Here is a 20,718-nt window from a genome sequence, read left to right as displayed (position 1 = left end):
GTGTATAATATGTAGAAAAATACATGTAAAATACACATAGTAATGCATGATATATAAACGAATATATAGTGCATATTTTTATGATAAACAAAATATATAAATAATTGTTAATATTTCCAGCACCATCATTTTAAGGAGATTATATGTAATCTGGGCTTAACAGCAGACTTATTTATGCTAAACCAAGGTTTCTCAACTTCTGCACTGTAGACATGTTGATCCAGATAGTTGTTGATTTTGGGCAGTAGTCCTGTGCATTATAAGGTGCTTAGCAGCATCCCTAGCCTCTATCTTCTAGCTGCCAATATCAAACGCTGCCCCAGTTATAACAACCAAAAATGTCTCCAGACATTGCTAAATGCTCACTGGGGGCAACATTACCCCACCAAGGACCATTATCCTATATCATTTTATCATATTGCTGCCCTTTATTAATGCTGTCACATAGTACCCTAGAATAGAAAGATGTTTTTACAACTGCCAAGGTCTTTAGTCTATCCAGAGACATTGGATGAATTTCAATTTCATCTACATTTATAAAATCTAAACAAATTTGAAATCATCCATTTTCAATCCTTAAAAAAATTCCATGATGATCACTCAAAAGACTAGATTCAGAAAGCCTTCAAATGAGTCATTCATTTATAAGATAAACAGTCACCAAAGAAAAATGCTGGTCTGGACCATGCATGTGAGCCTTGAGAAACCACCAGAAACATATTCTAGACTGTGCTGGTAGGCTTTGGTGCCCTTCCTGGGTGCTTGTTTATCACTTTATGGTCCATGCCATGAGAGTCAAAGGGAGACTATGACCTTTGTGTTCATGTCTTACTGCTCCTATGAAGTCTGATGGGTGGGTATAGGTATCACGGATTAACTCTTCCCCGCATCACTTATTATCACATTTATTTTCTCCCCTCATGTACTGGCGTGGGTTTTTCTTGGCTTATCAACAGGCTATTTCAAAAGACTGTCTCTTAATGGTTTATTCGAATCCAGAATACAGTTTCCCACATATATACAACATTGTATGGGTTGGTTAGGTTTCCAATTTATTTAACTCATGATGTGGCTGGTTCATTAGTCCCTAGATTGACAAATATTTATTCAGTGGCTGTTAAGTGCCAGGTACTGCCTTAGATACCGAGAACATCAAAATGAATAAGCCAGACAAGGGTCTTGCCCTCCTGAATCTAGCTGTTGTATATGGCTGATAATGCAAGGCCCTAGGACTGGGTTGCTGGAATATGGCTGTAGATGCTACACTAATATGTGTAGGGCACTACATGACCCTAATCTCTACATCAGGGGTTGGCAAACAACAGCCAGTGGGCCAAAAGCAGCTTGATGCCCGTTTTTGTATGACTTGCAAGCTAAGAATTATGTTTACATTTCTAAATAGTTGAAAAAAATTTGAAGGAAGGATATTTTCTACACATAAAATTATATGAGCCTTGACTTTTCATGTCATAGATAAAATTTTTGGAATTTTTGTTTATGTAGGGTCTATGGCTGTTTTTGCCCTACAATGGCAAAAGTTGAGTAACTGTGGCAGAGACCATAAGACCCACAGAGCGTAAAGTATTTACTATATGTAATTTTCTATAATTCTATTTTATGGGAAAAGTGATTTCAGAATTCCAGTCTTGGGACCTCTCCAGCACAAATCGTTGGTGATGGTACCTGTAGTATGAAGCAGCACCTTAGCATCAGGTAGCAGGGAGATAAGAATCTGATGGAAGGTCAAAACCTACTTTTTTAAGTGTCTGGGAGCATGCCCTTCACCCCATCAACTTCCTTTTCTAATGCTCCCCCTTACTCTTGGATTCATTTCCTATTGCTGCCATAACAAATTATCACAAACTTACAACACAAACTTACATAAGTCTCATGTGGGCCTCACTGGGCTAAAATCAAAGGCCATGTTCCTTCTGGAGGCTCCAGGAGAGAATCCTTGGCTTTTCCTGCACTAGAAGCTGTGTGCATTTCTTGTCTTGTGGCTCCTTTTTCCATCTGTAAAGCTAGCAGCCAAGCTCTTTCAAATCTTTCTCTCTCCCACCTCTGCTTCCATTATCACATTTTTGTCTCGCTTCTGCCTCTACCTCTCTCCTTGTGATGACATTGGACTCACCTGGATAATTCAGAATAATCTCCCCATCTCAATAATCTGAAATTAATAGCATCTGCAAAGTCCCTTTTACCATGTAAAATAACATACTCACAGGTTCCTGGGATTCGGGTATGGACATCTTTAGGGGAGACATTATTCTACCAACCACACCTTCCACCTGATTACGCCTTACTGTACTTCTCTCTACCTCCACAGAACAAAATGTGGGCAGAGGGGCAACTCACAAGCTTGCAACAACCAGCCAGAATATTGTAGTGGCTAAGAGTGGCTTCTGAGAGTGTCAGGTTCAAGTCAATTTTTTTGTTGAGTGAAAAAATAAGGATTATGTCATCACTTCATTTGTTTAATAAAAGAAAGCAGGGTCATGCTTACTCTCAGTTTCAAAAAGTAACGTCCTTACTATTATGACTGTCATAGAAATAGCTTTCTTTCCCTTGGTAGATTTGTATCTTTCTTTGACAATGGAGGACTTCTTGGATTTTCTAGACTTACTACATAGCACTTATTATAGCCTAACTGAACAATGTGGATGCACACTCAAACTAGAATCTATTCAAGCCTTGAGCTCAGTGGTTCTCAACCCTGGCTGCATGGGAGAATCATTAGGGAACTTCAGGAAAAAAAATGGACAAAGAAAATGTGGTACATATACACAATGGAGTATTATTCAGCCATAAAAAAGAATGAGATCCTGTCATTTGCAACAACATGGATGAAACTGGAGATTGTCATGCTAAGTGAAGTAAGCCAGGCACAGAAAGACAAACCTCGCATGTTCCTACTTATTTGTGGGTTCTAAAAATCAAAGCAATTGAACTCATGGATAGAGAGTAGAAGGACGGTTACCACAGGCTGGGAAGGGCAGTGTGGGGGATCGGGGGAGGTGGGGATAGTTAATGGCTACAAAAAATAATTAGAATTAATGAATAAGACCTACTATTTGATAGCACAACAGGGTGACTATAGTCAACAATAACTTAACTGTACATTTTTAAAATAACTTGAAGAGTGGAATTGGATGGTTTGTAATTCAAAGGATAAATGCTTGAGGGGACGGATACCCCATTCTCCATGATGATTATTATGCATTGCCTGCCTGTATCAAAACATCTCATGTACCCCATAAATATATAAACCTACTATGAACCCACAGAAATTTAAAAAGTAAAAATAAGGAAACAAAAAATACAGATATTGTCTTGGTCAGTGGGTCTGCCATAACAAAATAACCTCAGATCTCTCTTTTGGTTAACAATTCCAAATATAACAAAGAAGTTTAAAAATCCAAGAAGTTAAGAACCGTGGGCTGCAATATATAATGGACTAAAGTAAACTTGAAGCATCGCACTTTACTTTTTATTATGCTAAGTGTAGTCATTTGTAAACAGTTTGAAAAACATATATTATTTGATTGTGTTGGAACTGTTTTAATTGAGAGTACAAAATCAAAGCTCAAGAAAAATATAAATTGGCCAGGTTCTGTTTTGCCAGACTTAGTAATGTTTTAATTCTGTTTTTTCGAAAGAAAATACCATTTTCACCATGTCCAAAACTGGGTGATCTTCCTTCTCCCCCTGCAAACATAATTCCCTCTGCCATTCCCCATCTTGGTGATTAGTGTTACTGTCTGCCCAGTTGCTGAAGCTAGAAACTCAAGAGTCATCCTAGATTACTCCTTCTCTTCCCCTCACTGCATCCGGTTTATTCTCTAGCATCTATGTGGTTCTAAGTTTCTCCCGTGTCTGTTCAAATTGGAATCAGCATCCCACTTAGCACGGAGTCTTTTCTCATCTCCACATCTTTGACTTGCTCTCCCCTTTAATTCCTTAGGAAACTTGTTTCCAGTCTTCTTCCCTATATTTCAAATCTGCTCATGTTCCTCTCTAGCTCAAAGTTCCTGAATGACTAGCCATCATCTATGGAGGAAAATCTAATCTGGTTTGCATTGCCAACAGAGACGGCCCTACAGAATCTGGCCCTGACTTCTGCTTGGCTTCACCTCTTGCCCTTTTCCTCCTTCCAGCCTTGTAATTCCCTGAACAAGCCTGTTTTCTCAAACTCATTTGCCTTTGCACCTGCTGCTAAAGTTGCATTGCTACTGGGCGAACCCTGCCCCCTCTTACTCAACTTTCAAGCCTCCATTGAAACACTACCTTCTCTATAAAGCTTTCCTTGATCCTCCAGATAGATAACAAAGCCTTGTCTCCTAGGCATTCATTGCATTTAGTACTTACTTCTAGTATCACAATCTCTTTGTTGTATGGATTGTTTGTGTTCTTCCTACCTGAAGGTTAACTCTGAGGACGAGGACTGTGTTGTCATCTTAATAGTCCCAAGCCTACCACAGAGCTTAGCATCTCATCTGTGCTTATTAAATATTGTTTGAATTAATTAACCAGGAGGACTTAGTAAATAAGAACAGAATGTCCCTTCTAGGAATTACTTTATTTCAGTCATAAGCTATAGTTCACAGGTTGGGAAACTCTAGCCCGCCAGCCAAAACCAGCCTGCTGTTTTTGTAAATAAAGTTTTATTGGCATATGGCCACACTCGCTGATTTATAAATTATCTGTGGCTGCTTTCATCCCACCAAGCCAGAGTTGAGTAGTTGTAACAGAGATCACATGGCTCACAAAGCCTGATATATTTTCTATGTGGTCTTTACAGAAAAAGATTGTCAAACCCCTACTACAGATAATTAAGCCCATTGGAGGTCACATCTTTGATTGCTTTTGAAGAATAGGTATGTAATTCTGCTTTGACACTTCAAATAACAATCAGCTCCCTTAGGTACCTAAGCTTGATATCTAAAATTTATAAACTCATCTGGGGACTTTCTATCCGGGAGAAAATAATAATAAAAAAAAATCCCCAATAGTGTTCCTTGTAGTTCTCTAAGCTTAGAGGGTGTGAGTGAGGGGTACACCCAAGGCCTGAGTCCCCAACCATAATGTCTATATGTCCTATTTTTTCTTAGTCTGGTTATACCAAAAACATAAAAGAAAGAAAAAATTCAAAATACACTGGCCCCAGAAGAATTTTCTTCTGTTCACTGAATGTGACTGCAGCCTCCTCACTTTGACTAGATTTGCTCACTCACTCCTCTCCCCACATCCCCTCCTGCATCACCCTCCCTGAGCTCCTCCTGGGTTCCTGCTAGTCTTCATCATTATCCACTGGATATAATTCATACATGTCAAGGCAAAGAAACTAAAAGCCATAACTTCTTTAACACTTGCTCAAATTTTGCCTTCTCAGTGAGGTCTTTCCTGGCTGCTGTCTCTAAAACTGCAAATTCCTTTCTTCTACTTCCCCTTCTTTGCCTTTTTCTCCTTCCTAGCAGTTATCATTATTTCACACACCATTCCTTTTACTTACCCCGTTCATTTTCTGCCCCTACCAGAGTATAATATATTCATGTATTAAATGAGTGAATGAAATCCCAGATAAAGAGGGAAAATATCAAAGAACTAACATCATGCCATTCACTTTTGGAATGAATACACTAGACAGGAATTTGTCACCAGTGTGAAACAAAGTGCTATGGCACTTTGTTGCTGGGACCAGTCTTTCTGTCTCCCTTCTTTAAGGTGAGTGACTTCTTTTTTATGTTTTTAAGACAGAGTTTTGCTCTTGTTGCCCAGGCTGGAATGCAGTGGTGTGATCTTGGCTCACTGCAACCTCCCCCTCCCAGGTTCAAGCGATTCTCCTGCCTCGGCCTCCCAAGTAGCTGGGACTACAGGCATGCGCCACCATGCCTGGCTAATTTTGTATTTTTAGTAGAGATGGGCTTTTGCCATGTTGGCCAGGCTGGTCTTGAACTCCTGACCTCAGGTGATCCACCCACCTCAGCCTCCCAAAGTGCTGGGATTACAGGTGTGAGCCACCACGTCCAGGCGAGTGACTTCTTTAAGATGGTGAAGTCTTATGGGATTCTGTAAGTGTTCCATTTATTGCAATGAGTCCCTGCGTGGGCCAGTACCTCTCCTTCCCTGATAGAACTTTTCTTTCTTGACCATTGAGCAACAGTAGCTGCCTCCTCAAATCTGTTGCAGCATGCCTGATATATGAGATTCACAAGAAGTCTTTAGTAAGGAGACACTGGGTTTCAGAGGATTGTAAAGTACTTTTTCTTTGGACGTCACTTTCTTACTGTCTGCATTGAGGGTGGAGCCATTTACCCTCAGTGGGCTGCAAGGGTGTGCATGTGTACACATGAGTACACTTTTAGGATTGTGGAAATCTTTGCTTTGACTCTTTGATGTGGAGTATTTTAGCATCAAATGTCTCTATAAATACTGAACATCTTCCTGTTGATCATAACTCTAAGCTTATTGTGTTCACAATAACTCATGAGAGTGCTACAAATAGAACCTCAGTGGTTACAATATTAGCATAGAGTTTAAAGCCCTACATTCTTAGCTTGAGTCCTTATTCCAAATCTTATAAGTTTTATGATTTGGGGAGAATTACTTAACCTCCTCAAGACTCAGTTTCATCATCTATATTATATCGGTATATGTTACTATACTATTCATATAATATATCATAAGTATAAACTTTACTATTATAATATATTCTCATATATTATACTAGATTATATTATTAAATTTTACATGAGATAGGTAAAAAATGTTAACCACTTCATAAGGTTGTTGGAGGGATTAACTAAAAAGCCTTTGACTATGGTTAACAGTAATATATAATCTCAAATAGCTAGAAGGAGGATATTGAATGTTAGCAACCAAAGAAATAATAAGTGTTTGAGATTAGTTACTAATTATTAGAAATATATATCTAATAACCATATGTATAGAAATATCACTATGTGCCCCATGAATATGTACGATTTTTATTTGCCAATTTTAAAAAATGTCCTTGGTGCAGCCGCTGGCACATGGTAGGCTCTCCATACACACTCATCCCCCTATATCTGATGTGTGTGATGGCAATTAGCAGCAGCACAGTGTTTCACAAAAGTTAGAAGTTCCCATGTGTTCCCATAAAAAGGAGGAAGTAGGACCCTCACAGTATCTTTCTACATAGTTTCCTCAGGCCTATATGCATAATGAGATAAGATCATGTGACCCAGCAGGTACTTGAGATTTTGACATTTGCAACTAACTGAGAAAATCCACAGTGAACTAAAAGAGGATTTGACTTTGGGAATTGAGACCCAATTTTGGAACACAAAGGTGGTTTGCTTGACTTTATTACTAAGAGAGGATGAGATTTGTGAGAGGTAAGTGAACTCTGTAACTCTTGATTTTTTTTTTTTTTTTTTTTTTTTTGGCCTACAGGGTGATTTCACCTGGAACAGCATGTCAGGCCGCAGTGTACGGCTGAGGTCAGTCCCCATCCAGAGTCTCTCAGAGCTGGAGAGGGCCCGGCTGCAGGAAGTGGCTTTTTATCAGTTGCAACAGGACTGTGACCTGAGCTGTCAGATCACCATTCCCAAAGGTAAGGCCTCTTCTGCCTTTCTGCCGGGGAACACTGCAAGTCAAATATTGGCTCTGCCAAAGCCGTGAGCTGTGAACTCTTCTCACACCTAATATTCACACAGGAAGGAAACTACAGCTTCTTGGTTGTTGGTTGGCATTAGTGTCCATTTGAAGGACATGTTCAAGAGGGACAATTTGCATGTCAGGTAATACATTTATTTAAAGGGAAGGTCAACTTGGAGCATTACAGAGGAAAGCTGTGTGTATATCAACAGTCTATATGGATTCTGAACAACCAATTAAAAATAATTTTCAGGAAGGTCATCTTAAAGGGTCAGAAGAAAAGCTGTGTCTATCTCAGTTTGGTTTCAAAATAACCCATTTGAAAAGAATGCCTTAACACTCTGTTAAACTTGTCGTTTGACCCTATGCCAACTCAGAATCAGGGATTTTACTGAACCTAACTCCTTTTTAGCCAGTTTTTCAGCTGCTGTGTTGTGTGTTGCACTGGAGCCAGTGCACACCTGATTGGCTGATGTTTGTTTTTTAAACAGATCCTGATTCCAGTAAAGATGAGACACATGTACTTGACTTCCTTGAATCCATAAAGCTTTGTCTCTGTATGTTTACTATTGTCTATAAAGGAACTTTTTTTTTTTTTTTGAGATGGAGTCTCACTCTGTTGCCAGGCTGGAGTGCAGTGGCACAACCTCAGCTCACTGCAACCTCCACCTCCTGGGTTCAAGTGATTCTCCTACCTCAGCCTCCCAAGTAGCTGGGATTATAGGTGCACACCACCACGCCCAGCTAATTTTTGTGTTTATAGTAGAGACAAGGTTTCACCATGTTGGCCAGGATAGCCTCAATCCCTTGACCTTGTGATCTGCCTGCCTCAGCCTCCCAAAGTGCTGTGCTGGGATTACAGGCGTGAGCCACTGCACCTGGCCTATAAAGGCACTTTTTAATTTGTATTAGTATGTAGCAGACAGCTACTTTGAGGCAGAATGAAAAACTATGATGTTATACACATAAAGTAAATCTGCCATGAAAAGCAACATTGGGCAGGGTGCCTGAAACTTAAAGGAAAGCAGAAGAGGGATAGGAAGCTTCTAGAAACTAGAATATTTCCACGGAGGATTTTGGTATCTGCAAAACTTCTCTTCTACTTTGTTTTCTTTTGGAGGAGGTCGAGGGGATGCTTCATGAATATTTATTCATAAATAGTTCATATATATATACACAACATATGTGCATATATATGTATACACATATACACACAAATAGGTGGTTCTCAAGCAGGGTTGATTTTGCTCCCCGTGCCCTGGGGACATCTGGCAATGTCTGGATATACTTTTGGTTTTTGCAGCTTAGGGGATGGATGCTCCTAGCATCTAGTGGGTAAAGGCTGAGGATGCTGACCAACACCCTATAATAAATAGGACAGCCCCCTGCAACAAAAATTATCAGGCCTCATGTGCTGAAGTTGACCTACCTTGCTGTACACACATACATTCACATTCTGTCACCCACAGTGCCAGTGGTGCAGTTCTCTTGGCTCAGCTGTGGCTAACAGAAAGAATGCTGGCTTGGAGGTCTAAAGACTAGGACTTGTGAACTCATCCTGTCACTCCTCACACCTGTGAGCTTGGGCGACTTGCCTCTGCGGTAGGAGGCTCAGTTCTTTGACCAGAAAGAGTAGCACAAAAACACTGACCAGAGTTTTTCTTTGGATAGTGAGTCTTAGGGCCACGTTTTTTCTTGAAGCAGAACCTGAGACTCCATTGGAGGTTATGACAGAGTTCAGAAGAGAGAGATAGACAAGGCCAATGGGCTGACAAGACATGCATATTTCACTGGCATATGCCTTGCACCTTTGGCTTTCTTGTCACGGTTTGTTCACTACCACAACCACAGCATGTTCTTTCCAAGAGGAAATCCCCACCCTGTTTTATTTTTTCATGCTAATCTCACACATAGAGACCCTCAGCTCAAATAAGAAGAAAATCACTCAGGCAATTGTGAAAAATGAATACTAGTGACTGTCAGGCCGTGTCGCTCTTATCCTTAAGAAACGCCCTCCTGCCTTACCTGGTATTGGTTTGGTTGTAGGGTGGAGATGAGGCCTGTTCTCCCTCCAACATAACTCACAAAGTGGCCCATGTGAGGCCCGGGCCAAGAGTTTTGTCTCCCTTTAATAAGCACAGACATTCTTTTCATTCCTAAGGGAAAAAAATGGCAATATTGTTAGCAAACTTAATTTGTAGTGAAGAGAATGATGACTTTGAAAAGTTTTTGAAACTTGGTTTGAATGCACATCAGATAAGATATCAGGGAACAGATACTCTCTGTGGCTTTGTTTTTAAATCCAGTTGATTTTTCTCTTTGTTGCTGCTTGTTAAAGAGTCCACTAAACAAATAACCTTTACCAAAAACAATTTTATAAAACTTGTCTACTAGAGGCTCTGTCTCCATTGATTATTTCTGAGGCTGTGTGGTTATCCGCACATCCAGAGAAAGATTTGTGCTATCGAAATGTTTGAAGATATTCCCAGGCCACAGCAGTTATTTTCATATTTTCTGTCAAAATAGGAACTAATGGTTTACAAATAATTTTCTCATTTATAGAGGAGAGAGGGAACTGTGTGGCTGGTGAAAGAAACAGGCATCACATGAGGGTTTCTGAAGCTACTGAATTGGGCATATGAATATAGACATCAAATATTTACTGAGATCCTTGGAATGTGTGGCTGGTGGCAAGCTCTATGACAGTAGCTTTGGTCTAAATGTGGCCACTTGATCCCCATGCAAACCTTCAAATGGAGGTTCTAAACAGGGTCAGATTCACTGTGTGAATAATTTTCACAGGAAAATAAACACTGTAGCCAGGACCTAAAGCCTAAAGAAATGATGCCAAGCCTAATAGGATATAATGAAAATCATGATACAATGAAAATGGACACATAGTCAAGCTCACATTTCTGTTCTCTGTCACATTAGGATGATCATAGGGATTTATTTGTGGTTATCTATTTGTAGAACCCTCTCCTGTGAGTCTGGTGCTTCCAGGGTTCAAATGAATGCTATTATAACATGATCATCAGCTGCCAGAATTTACCATAGAGAGGAAAGAATTGAGGATGGGGGAGTTGGGAAATTACTGGGTGATTTCCTAGAGTAGACCACAAGGGTGGGATCCAGAGCACAAGTGGAGGGTTTGACCTTCTTTTACACTATAATGATAGATGGGCATTAGTTATATGGACACTGATGCAAGTGAGTTAGAAGATGGTGGGAGGGCACGTGGGATTTTACTCCAGATTGCTTCTCAGCATCCAACAAAATAGGAAGCAATTTAATCCACTAGGAGTGAGGATGGCGAAGAGGTCCTGGAGGTTTGAGGAAAGAGGAGAGGAGTGGAAGAGAGGGCAGCTAACGGGCCAGCAATGTCACAGGATTGCAGGACAGGCCAAAAGGTCCGTTTGAGGTTAGTAGCTGGGAATTTTAAATGAAAAATAAACATCCTGGTATCTAAACACTGTTAAGCTAAATACACCATATCGGACTTTTAATTCCCCAGCCTTAGTTAATCCAAATATCCTCTTTTGAGTTAGGACTTTTCTAGTTCAATTCAATGAAGGTGAAGAGGGACATGGCAGTTGAGAATATATCTGTAGTAGGCAAAATAATGGACCCCCAATGATGGCCACATCTACATCCCTGGAACTTGTGAATATAATACCTCACAGGCCAAAAGGAACTTTGCAAATGTGATAAGTTAAGGTCCTTGAGATAGGGAGATTATCCTGGATTGTCTAGGTGGGCTCAAACTAATCACATGGGTACTTTAAAGTGCAGAAATTCTCCCAGCTGTAATCAGGGAGATATGTGACTATGGAAGCATGGTCAGAGAGATGCAATGTTGCCGGCTTCAAAGATGGAGAAAGGGGCCATGAGCCAAGGAATGCAGATGGCCTCTACAAGCTAGAAAAGTCAAAGGGACAAATTCTTCCCAAGGGGCCTCCAGGAAGGAACAAAGCTCTGCTGACACCTCAATTTTAGCCCAGCGAGACCCATTTCAGATTTCTGGCCTCCAGAACTGTAAGATGATAAATTTGAGTTGTTTAAGACACTAAGTCTCTTGTCATTAGTTATAGCAGCACTAGGAAGCTAATACAGTATCCAAAGGAATGATTCTAATCCCACAACACAGAGTCTCAATTGGATAAGAAAGGAAATTAGGAAGTAATTCAATAATATAAAGATGTAAATTTTGTCATTAATTATCTATAAGCTGAATGTGATTCCAAAATAAAGTACCAACAGAATTTTTCTTTTTGATGATTTTACTAAATTAATCTAAACATCATCTGGGAAAATAATTGAGTGAAGGTAGTCAGGGGAAATCTGATAAAGAGATAAAATGGAGATTAACCCTGTCCATTTATTAAAATGTGTCACAAAACTGAAGAATTAAAAATGAACGAAAATACATATGAAAATTTATTACGTGATAAATACGGTATTTTTGTAAAGGGAAAAAGATGGGTTATTATTGTATTTGAGATAATGAGACAATCATCATTAAGAAAATAATAAATTGATATGGAAGAAAGATTTAAAGATTAAAAAATGAAACTATAAATGATGCGCCAGCAGAAAACATAGGTGGATATATATTTTTTTACACTAGGGAAGGCCTACCCAGAAAACATAAACAAAGAGAGGAACAAGTTTCACTACATTTTAAAAAAATAGAATTATCTCTGACAGATAAGCAAATAAATAAACTTTATAGCACATTTGACAAACTAAAGGCTAACTTCTCTATTGCATAAAACTTTATTACAAATTAATATAAAAAGAAAATCTAAAATATAGACAAATTACAGGTGGCTCACAGAAAAATACAAGTGGTATAAATAGATTTGAAAAGATGCTCTCCCTCACATTCATTAAAGAAATGCAACCTAAACACCAAGGAGATTTTTTTTTTCTCTCAGAGTGGCATGGCTCCAAAAGTTGGATGATACACTTTGTGGGGAAAGAAACACTCTCATACACTGTTGGTAGAGGTGTAAATTGTTGCAACAGGGTGCAAGGCAATTTGGCAACATTTGTCTAAATTGTATTTATTTATTTATTATTTCCATGGTTTTTTAGGAACAGGTGGTATTTGGTTACACGAATAAGTTCTTTAGTGGTGATTTGTGAGATTTTGGTGCATCCATCACCCAAGCAGTATACACTGAACACAATTCATAGTTTTTTTATCCCTCACCCCTTTCCCACCCTTTCTCCCTGAGTCCCCGAAGTCTATTGTGTCATTCTTATGCCTTTGCATCCTCATAGTTTAGCTCCCACTTATGAGTGAGAACATACAATGTTTGATTTTCCATTTCTGAGTTACTTCACTTAGAATAATAGTCTCCAATCCCATCCAGGTCGCTGTTAATGCCATTAATTCATTCCTTCTTATGGCTGAGTAGTATTCCATCATACATATATATATACCACAGTTTCTTTATCCACTCATTGAGTGATGGGCATTTGGGTTGGTTCCACATTTTTGCAATTGCGAATTGTGTGGCTGTAGACATGTGTGTGCAAGTATCTTTTCTGTATAATGACTTTTTTCCTCTGAGTAAATGCCCAGTAGCGAGATTGCTGGGTCAAATGGAAGTTCTACTTTTAGTTCTTTAAGGACTCTCCACCCTGTTTTCTATAGCAGCTGTACTAGTTTACATTCCCACCAGCAGTGTAGAAGTGTTCCCTGTTCACCACATCCACACCAACATCTATTATTTTTTGATTTTTTGATTATGGCTATTCTTGCAGGAGTAAGGTGGTATCACATTGTGATTTTGATTTGCATTTCCCTGATCATCAGTGATGTTGAGCATTTTTTATATGTTTGTTGTCCATTTGTATATCTGCTTTTGAGAATTTTCTATTCATGTCCTTAGCCCACTTTTTGATGGGATTGTTTGTTTTTTTCTTGCTAATGTGTTTGAGTTTGTTGTAGATTCTGTATATTCGTACTTTGTCAAATGTATAGATTGTGAAGATTTTGTCCCACTCTGTGGGTTGTCTGTTTATTCTGCTGACTTTTCCTTTTGGTGTGCAAAAGCTCTTTGGTTTAATTAAGTCCCAGCTATTTATCTTTCTTTTTATTGCATTTGCTTTTGGGTTCTTGCATTTTTCTAAATTTTAAATGGCCCAACCATTCTACTTCTAAGACTGTATCTCACAGATACATACTTGTATTTGTTGGGGTAGGCTAACCACTCAGTGCCTTAACACCACTACAAAAGTATATTTCTTACTGAAGCACTATCTAATGCAGGTTGGCAATGGGGTGAGAAGGGCAAACTCTCTTCCAGGCCGTTATTCAGGGACCCAGGCTTCTTGCATCTTGTGGCTCCTCCCTCCTGTATATCCATTTAGCCTGGAGATGTACACACTGAATAACTAATAAGATAAAATAGCTGATGAGCTTAATTTGTTACCCCTTCTAAACTTAACATGGTTCGAAAAGAGACTTTTGAAAATGCTTTTGAGAATCTGGAGAAATTTTTAGTGGTTGAAATCAGGAACCAATCATTTTCCCTGTGAGCCCAAAATTACTCCATGGAGGCAAGCATGGACTATCTGATTATTCAAATGGCTACTCTTGGCATAGGCTCTTGGATCAGACTATCTAGTTTGTAAATGGCCAACTCTTAGTCACAGAACCAGGAAACAAATATAAAAAATAGTCAAGAAATTAAGCAAAACCTAACGGTCTACACAAACTTTTCACTTATTCAAAACACATCCAAAGAGCACTTTTTGTATATCAAGTAGTATGTTAGGTCCAATTAATATTATTTTGGTAACATTTTAATACAAATGGTCAAAATCAGGGGTTAGCAACTGAACCATGGCCAAACCAAGCTTACCATCTGTCTTTGTAAATAAAGTCTTACTGAAACACAGCCATGCTCATTCATTTACAATTCGTCTATGCCTGTTTTCACTCAATGTCAGAGTTGAGTAGTTGTGACATTGTCTCAGAAGTTTACTATCTGGCCCTTTACAGGAAAAATTTGCTGATGCCTGATCTAAGGTAAAATGAAAGAAAATAACTTATTCCTGCCACAATCACTATAGCACGTTAGTGTAGGCATTATGGCCTAACCTTATTATATTGTAAACAAATATTTACAGTTGAATGGTTCTATAAGACAGAAATGCATATTTGTGTTTTCTTTAGAGCTGTTTTCTTCTTGTATCAGTTCATTTCTGATATCACAATTGAGAAAGGCTTTGTTTATGCATTTTGAAAATAGTATCATGGAATGAGGAATAGCTGATGGTTTAAGAAAATATGGACAAGAGTCTCATAAAAGAGTACCCCAATGCCTCAAAATTGCTCAATGATATGGCTTCCTTATAAAATGATCCCTCGCCATTATCCCTTAGGCAATGTCAAATCCAAGTACACAACTCAATGAAATAAGGAAAATTACATTCTTGCTAGGCCAACACTGCAGCTGTCTTCAGTTTGTGATTTAAATGTTGATTTAGAAAATAAAAGTAACCTGGTAGGCAAGGAAATTGAGATTGGGTGTTTATATAACAACCCTTGACAGAAAAATTTAACTGTCCTATTTCTGTTATTCTTTCTGGCAATGCCCAGTTGAAGAGGTGATGTGCTAGAACTGTCTGCCAAAGCCTTTTGTGTAAGTAAAAATAAGGTTGAAACCTGGTGCAGAATCCACAAAATCCACTGTAGGTAGAAATGCCAATGGGAAGCAAACACCACCAAATAGGGATGATCACGGAATAATGAGACCACTGTGCCTAGAGGCCCTCAACAAAGGTCTCTATTCTGTGAACTGTGGAGCTGATTGTACCTTCTGTGTGTCCACAATCACCTTTTCTGTGATCTTCACACAAAGGATGGTGATTTCCCATGGGGTAGGGCTACGTCTTATTGGTCTTTGATCTGGAACATCATCTGTACTGCCTAATACACAAGTGGCCCTCAGCAAATCTTTGAGATGTGAATGGATGCGTGCAGGCATATTATTTAATAATAAGCTTTTAAATTAAGCTCTTTCTCTCACTCTTCCCCATATCTCTAAAGAGCATCGATCACCTTTCTCCCACTGTCCCCAGTGTCTCCAGTAATGATTTTAAAACAACCTCAACACTTCCTTACTCCTTCACTTCATGCTCAGTTTCCAGCTTTCATTGATGGTCTCATAGGGTTGATGTGAGATTTAAATGAAATAATAACCATAATGAGCTTAAATCACTTCCTGACATCTTATATACTCTCCATAAAACTTATCCATCACCATCATCATCATCATCATTGTCATTTTTGCCATCACCATATCACTTTGTCCTGTATCTCCCCTCAACCCTATGTCACTGCATCATTATGCTTGATTTTAATTATAGTCATAGAACCCCTACCTACTTTCCTCAATTCAGGGCTTCTCCTCTATTCTATCTACCACACGTAAAATCACCAGAGTGAAACTTCAACCACAGTGGCTACTCCTTTGTTGGAAAAACAAAAAGCAAACAAAAATCCCAAGGCTCCCTATTGTCTACTGATCTTACTATCAAAGCCATTTTATATGAGATACTATCTATTTCATATAAAAGAAGAAATCCATTTAGTTTGCAGCCTGTTCTCAGAATGCACCACAGACTTTTATTTGTTTACTTGTCTTAGAACAGCAGGTTGCAGATTTTTTGTCCACAACCTATCTGCAGTGAGAAGTACATTTTACATCTCAGCCCAGGAAATGCATGAAGCCAAACAACTTATCTTTATCAGAGATACATTTGGATATTCTTTATAATATTCTCTCCTATCCTCTTCTATCTGATTCTCTTTCATTTTCAAAATATGTTTTCATGATCCACTGAATTTTCTTGATTTATTAATAGGTTATAAACCACTATTCAATAACACAGTCTTGGAAGGTATATGGAATAGAGAACAGGGAATCACAAAGGAAACAACAAAAATATCAGTATGGAAAAATTAGTTGATCTTTGCTGTGGCTCTCAGGGCCTTGATAAGGTGGATGGGAACTTCTTTTTCCATAGGGCCATGGTGATGAACCTAAGGCTAGAGCCATACCTGAGTATCTTATGCCTTCTCTCTCTAGAGCCAAACTGAGGGAGTGACACCCAGAGGGCTTCCTACAAGGCCTCACAGCTCTTTCCTCATAATACCAAGGGTTATGCAACCTGAAGGAGATACATATCTGGGGCTTTAAGGTCTAGCTGCGATAGAGGATTCAACACTATGTCAAAAGGAGTTCCTATCATCGAGTAGTTCCTAGTCAATAGACAGAGAAAACACAGATGCATCAATTATATTAAAAGATAGAGCAGTGGAGATGATCTGTCCAAGTTGACTTTGGTGACCCTTTAGATAGAAGCTGCCTCATCCACCCACTCTGGTAAAAGCCAAGAATGACAAAGACATTATCCTGCAGGTTATTTTGTAATTTTCTTCTTGGATGCTCTTCCTAGCACCCCAGGGTTTTTACCATGTAAAGTTCTCAAGTGTCTGCTGCCACTATATGATGCTATGTTGGTGCCAAGCAGGTGTGGGATTCTTTAAGTCATGTGCTTTGTACCATGGTATTCACAAATTACTTCCTTTATGTTCTCAGACAATATCGTTTTCTATCCAAGGTCTTGTCTCAACTGGTCATATTTATACATATTTATATGTCTTGTTGGAGTAGCAACCACTATTGCACAAGACTTTGGCATCTTGACCAAAACTTCTGTCACTGCAGTTTCTGAAATATTCTGGCACCTTTCAAAGATTTCAAGACTGCACTATATTCTCTGTTGGGATCATAGCCCAAAATAAACTTGATAATTATGAAGAATGTCCCATCCTTCAAACATGAACATTTTGCCTTTTTTCTTGGTTTCCCCATGGGCAAAATAAAAGCAAATACGTATACGTTGAAATTTAATGCTGAGTGTATTTTTTAACCAATCAGCCTTTTTAGGTCATTTGGAATCAAGCCCTCAAGACTACTTAAAAATTCAACTAGTGGGTGTTACTAGAGCTTTACATATGGAAAGCTCTGGAAGAGTAGTTTAACAGGTTTTCACTTAAGATAGATGTGGGCAAACTAAGCTCATGGGCCAAAGCCAGTCCATTGCCTGTTTTTATATTTTTATTAAAACCCAGCCATGTCCATTTCTTTCTGTATTGCCTGTGACTGCTTTAGTGCTACAGTGGCAGAGTTGAGTAGTTTTGACAGAGACCTTATGGCCCACAAGATCAAAAGTATTTATTCTCTGGATCTTTACAGAAAAAAAGCTTGCCAACCCCTAATTTGAAATTAATATTATAGTAATTCATTGTTATTTTTTATGCAGTTGTTCAACTATACTATTCCTGTTCATTTCAATTTCTTCATTATTTTAATTTCATGATGTAGTAATTGTGTGCTTTTTAAGGATCAGACCTTTGTTATTCTTAGATGTTTTAGTGCTTATATTACAGTCATGCATTGCTTAATGACAGATTCATACTGAGAAATGCATCATTAGATGATTTTGACATTGTGCAAAACATAATAGAGTATACTTACACAAACCTAGATGGCATAGCCTACTACACACCTAGGCGATATGGTAGAGCCTACTGCTCTTAGGCTATAAACCTATACAGCATGTTCCTGTACTGAATACTGTAGGTAATTGGAATGCAATGGTAGGTATCTATGTATCTAAACATAGAAAAGGCATAGTAGAAATATTGCATAAAAGATAAAAAATAGTATAGCTGTATGAAGCACCTCCATTATAATCTTTTCAGACCACTATCTTATATATGGCCTGTTGACCAAAGCATTGTTATGTGGCACATGACTGCATATGTGACCAAATATTTTTTCAAGGTGAGATGAGTTCCTTTGGTGGCATTAAGCAAAAAATAAAAGTCAATATTTTTATGACTGGTTTAAACAACTGATGCCACCATGCAGTCTATAGACACATGAGTTATGCATTAAATGGGTAACTTTAATAAGTCAATCTTCATTACAAGTTATTACTTTCACTATTACTATCTTGTTTGATGACTGAGAAGTTAGCAATATTCCCTTCTCATGTCCTAGAATTGCAACACCTGCCAGTGCCCAAATCAATACTGGGAAGTAGAAATAAATCACTGGGATTGGCTTGAACTAAGGGTTCATTTCCCGAGTTTGGGGTGATAACTCATCCCAGGATGAGTTGCATGGAGGGTGAGCAACTGACAAAATGGAGCAAGGAAGAATTGCAGTGAGTAGGTGGAGGGGAGCAGGATAGAGATGGATTTAGATTAAAAACTACTGGTATACAGAAGAACATTGTCATCTTCTGCCATTGCAGACAAGTGATAGAGAGGAAACCATTCTTATATTTATTTGCTTTAGCATCTAGCACAGTGCCTTATACATACCTACAGCACAATAAATATTTGAAAAATTAAATGAGATACATTAAAAATTCAATCATAGCACATTTATGTATATAGTGTTTCCATAGCATATAGAATTGTTTTGAATGGCTCAAAGGATAATCAAAAACATGGAATGGATAAGAAAAGGATAGGTGGTATAATAGTTTCATTTAATTGCATCATCTTTTCAGCTACTGAATCAGAGAGAGCTGTTTTCATGGGAGCAACTGGCAGGAAATTTTAGGCATTTCCAAGACTTTAACAAGTAATGATAAGACTCCCAAAATTTGGGTTTTAATTTTCTTGAGTTAACCACCTAGAGTATTTATTAGGGAAAAATGATTTTTGTATTTTTGTTCTCCTGCCTACTTCCTTTCATTTACACTCCAGGAATGAAATGTAGCTTAAAAAAATGACTTGGCAAAAGCCATTTTCCCTGCCCCGATATTTGGAAACTCCTGTCTCTACAAATACAGTGCCTACCTAGACTAAACTAAAAGTATTGTCCTCCATTTAAGGACTGTTCAATGAAAGATACAAATTCAGGAGCCTGGAAGGACATACTAGCTCCTAGATTATGAAAAGTCAGTAGCAGAGCTGCCCCTTTGAGACATGTGCTGAAAGCTTTGAAAAAAAAATCTTCTTTAAAAAAAATCATATAACTTGACTGTGGAAAAATGACAGCAAGTAAAAGATCCTTCTAGGGCATAATTTGATCATTAGCAGTTCTTACAGCAAGCAGTGATTACAAAGAACACCTAGTTAAGGAAAAACCATAGTTGAGCCTTTAAAGCTATGGCATCTAAACCATGAGATCAGCTTCCCTACCTCATGTTTTGACGGAACAAGGAGACATGTTTAACAAATAAAATATCTTAATGATTTTTCTGTAATAGAAAACCACTTGCTTTGAGGTTCGAGGATCCAGAAGTTTTTTTCTCCTCTTGAAGATGATATAGAAAAATTTTAGAACTAATCACCCTGCCAGAATAATTTACACAAAACAGAATAGGTTTCTTCTTAGTGTTTAACTGAAGGCATGGTGACCTCCAAGAGTCGACTTTCTTTACAGCAGTGAGAGACTCACAGAATGTTCTTATTTTCTGACCACACCTTTGATAATTTCACCACCACTTCAACATGTAAACTGTGGGGATTAGTACATTTCACAAGTACTTTGGGGAGCCTCAGCCCTAAGGAGAGGCATCGCTATTGCTTAAGAATACCATAAAACATTTTCTTCTCCAGGGAAACATAGACACTTTGGAAAGAGATTTTGGAAATTCTAGCCCACAAAGTGCTTACAGGAAAAAGAAAGTGTTTAATTCACTGGGACTTATACCAAGAAAAGTGAACCAATCACCCTGTTCCTATCTGCCTTTGTCTATTTTAATTAAAGTTAGTGGAAGAACTGTTAAGTATAAGTTAATAAGCAAAAACTTTGATAACATGAGTTTGGTTAAATAACCAACAATCTAGGGTATGAAAGATTTCTTGAAGATGACACACGCGCGCACACACACACACACACACACACATACACATACTCACACATGTATCCAGCATTGCCTGAATGATGGGACCAGTTTGGGCTTGAATACGTTTTCCATTATTTTCCATATAGATTGTTTTCTTCCACAATTATTATTTTCCCCTCTCTTGAACCC

At 38.4% G+C, this 20,718-nt stretch overlaps 1 protein-coding gene across 6 annotated transcripts in view; it reads left to right on the top strand.

The window, feature by feature from the left end:
- Positions 1-20,718, top strand: part of ARHGAP6 (Rho GTPase activating protein 6) — a 525,552-nt gene that overhangs the window by 401,155 nt on the left and 103,679 nt on the right. For all 6 annotated transcript variants that reach the window (XR_008622709.3, XM_063601879.1, XM_003805673.7 and 3 more), the window contains exon 2: positions 7,432-7,591. Coding sequence is in view for 5 of the 6 variants with exons in the window: in XM_063601879.1 (XP_063457949.1) it covers positions 7,432-7,591 (160 nt within the window). In the remaining variant the exon portion in view is untranslated. The remainder of the gene's footprint in view (positions 1-7,431; positions 7,592-20,718) is intronic.

Source organism: Pan paniscus, chromosome X (genome assembly GCF_029289425.2).
Source record: "Pan paniscus chromosome X, NHGRI_mPanPan1-v2.0_pri, whole genome shotgun sequence".
Taxonomy (NCBI): Eukaryota; Metazoa; Chordata; class Mammalia; order Primates; family Hominidae; genus Pan; species Pan paniscus.
Note: the sequence above shows the minus strand (reverse complement) of the source record. Positions and strands in the feature narration are given on the sequence as shown.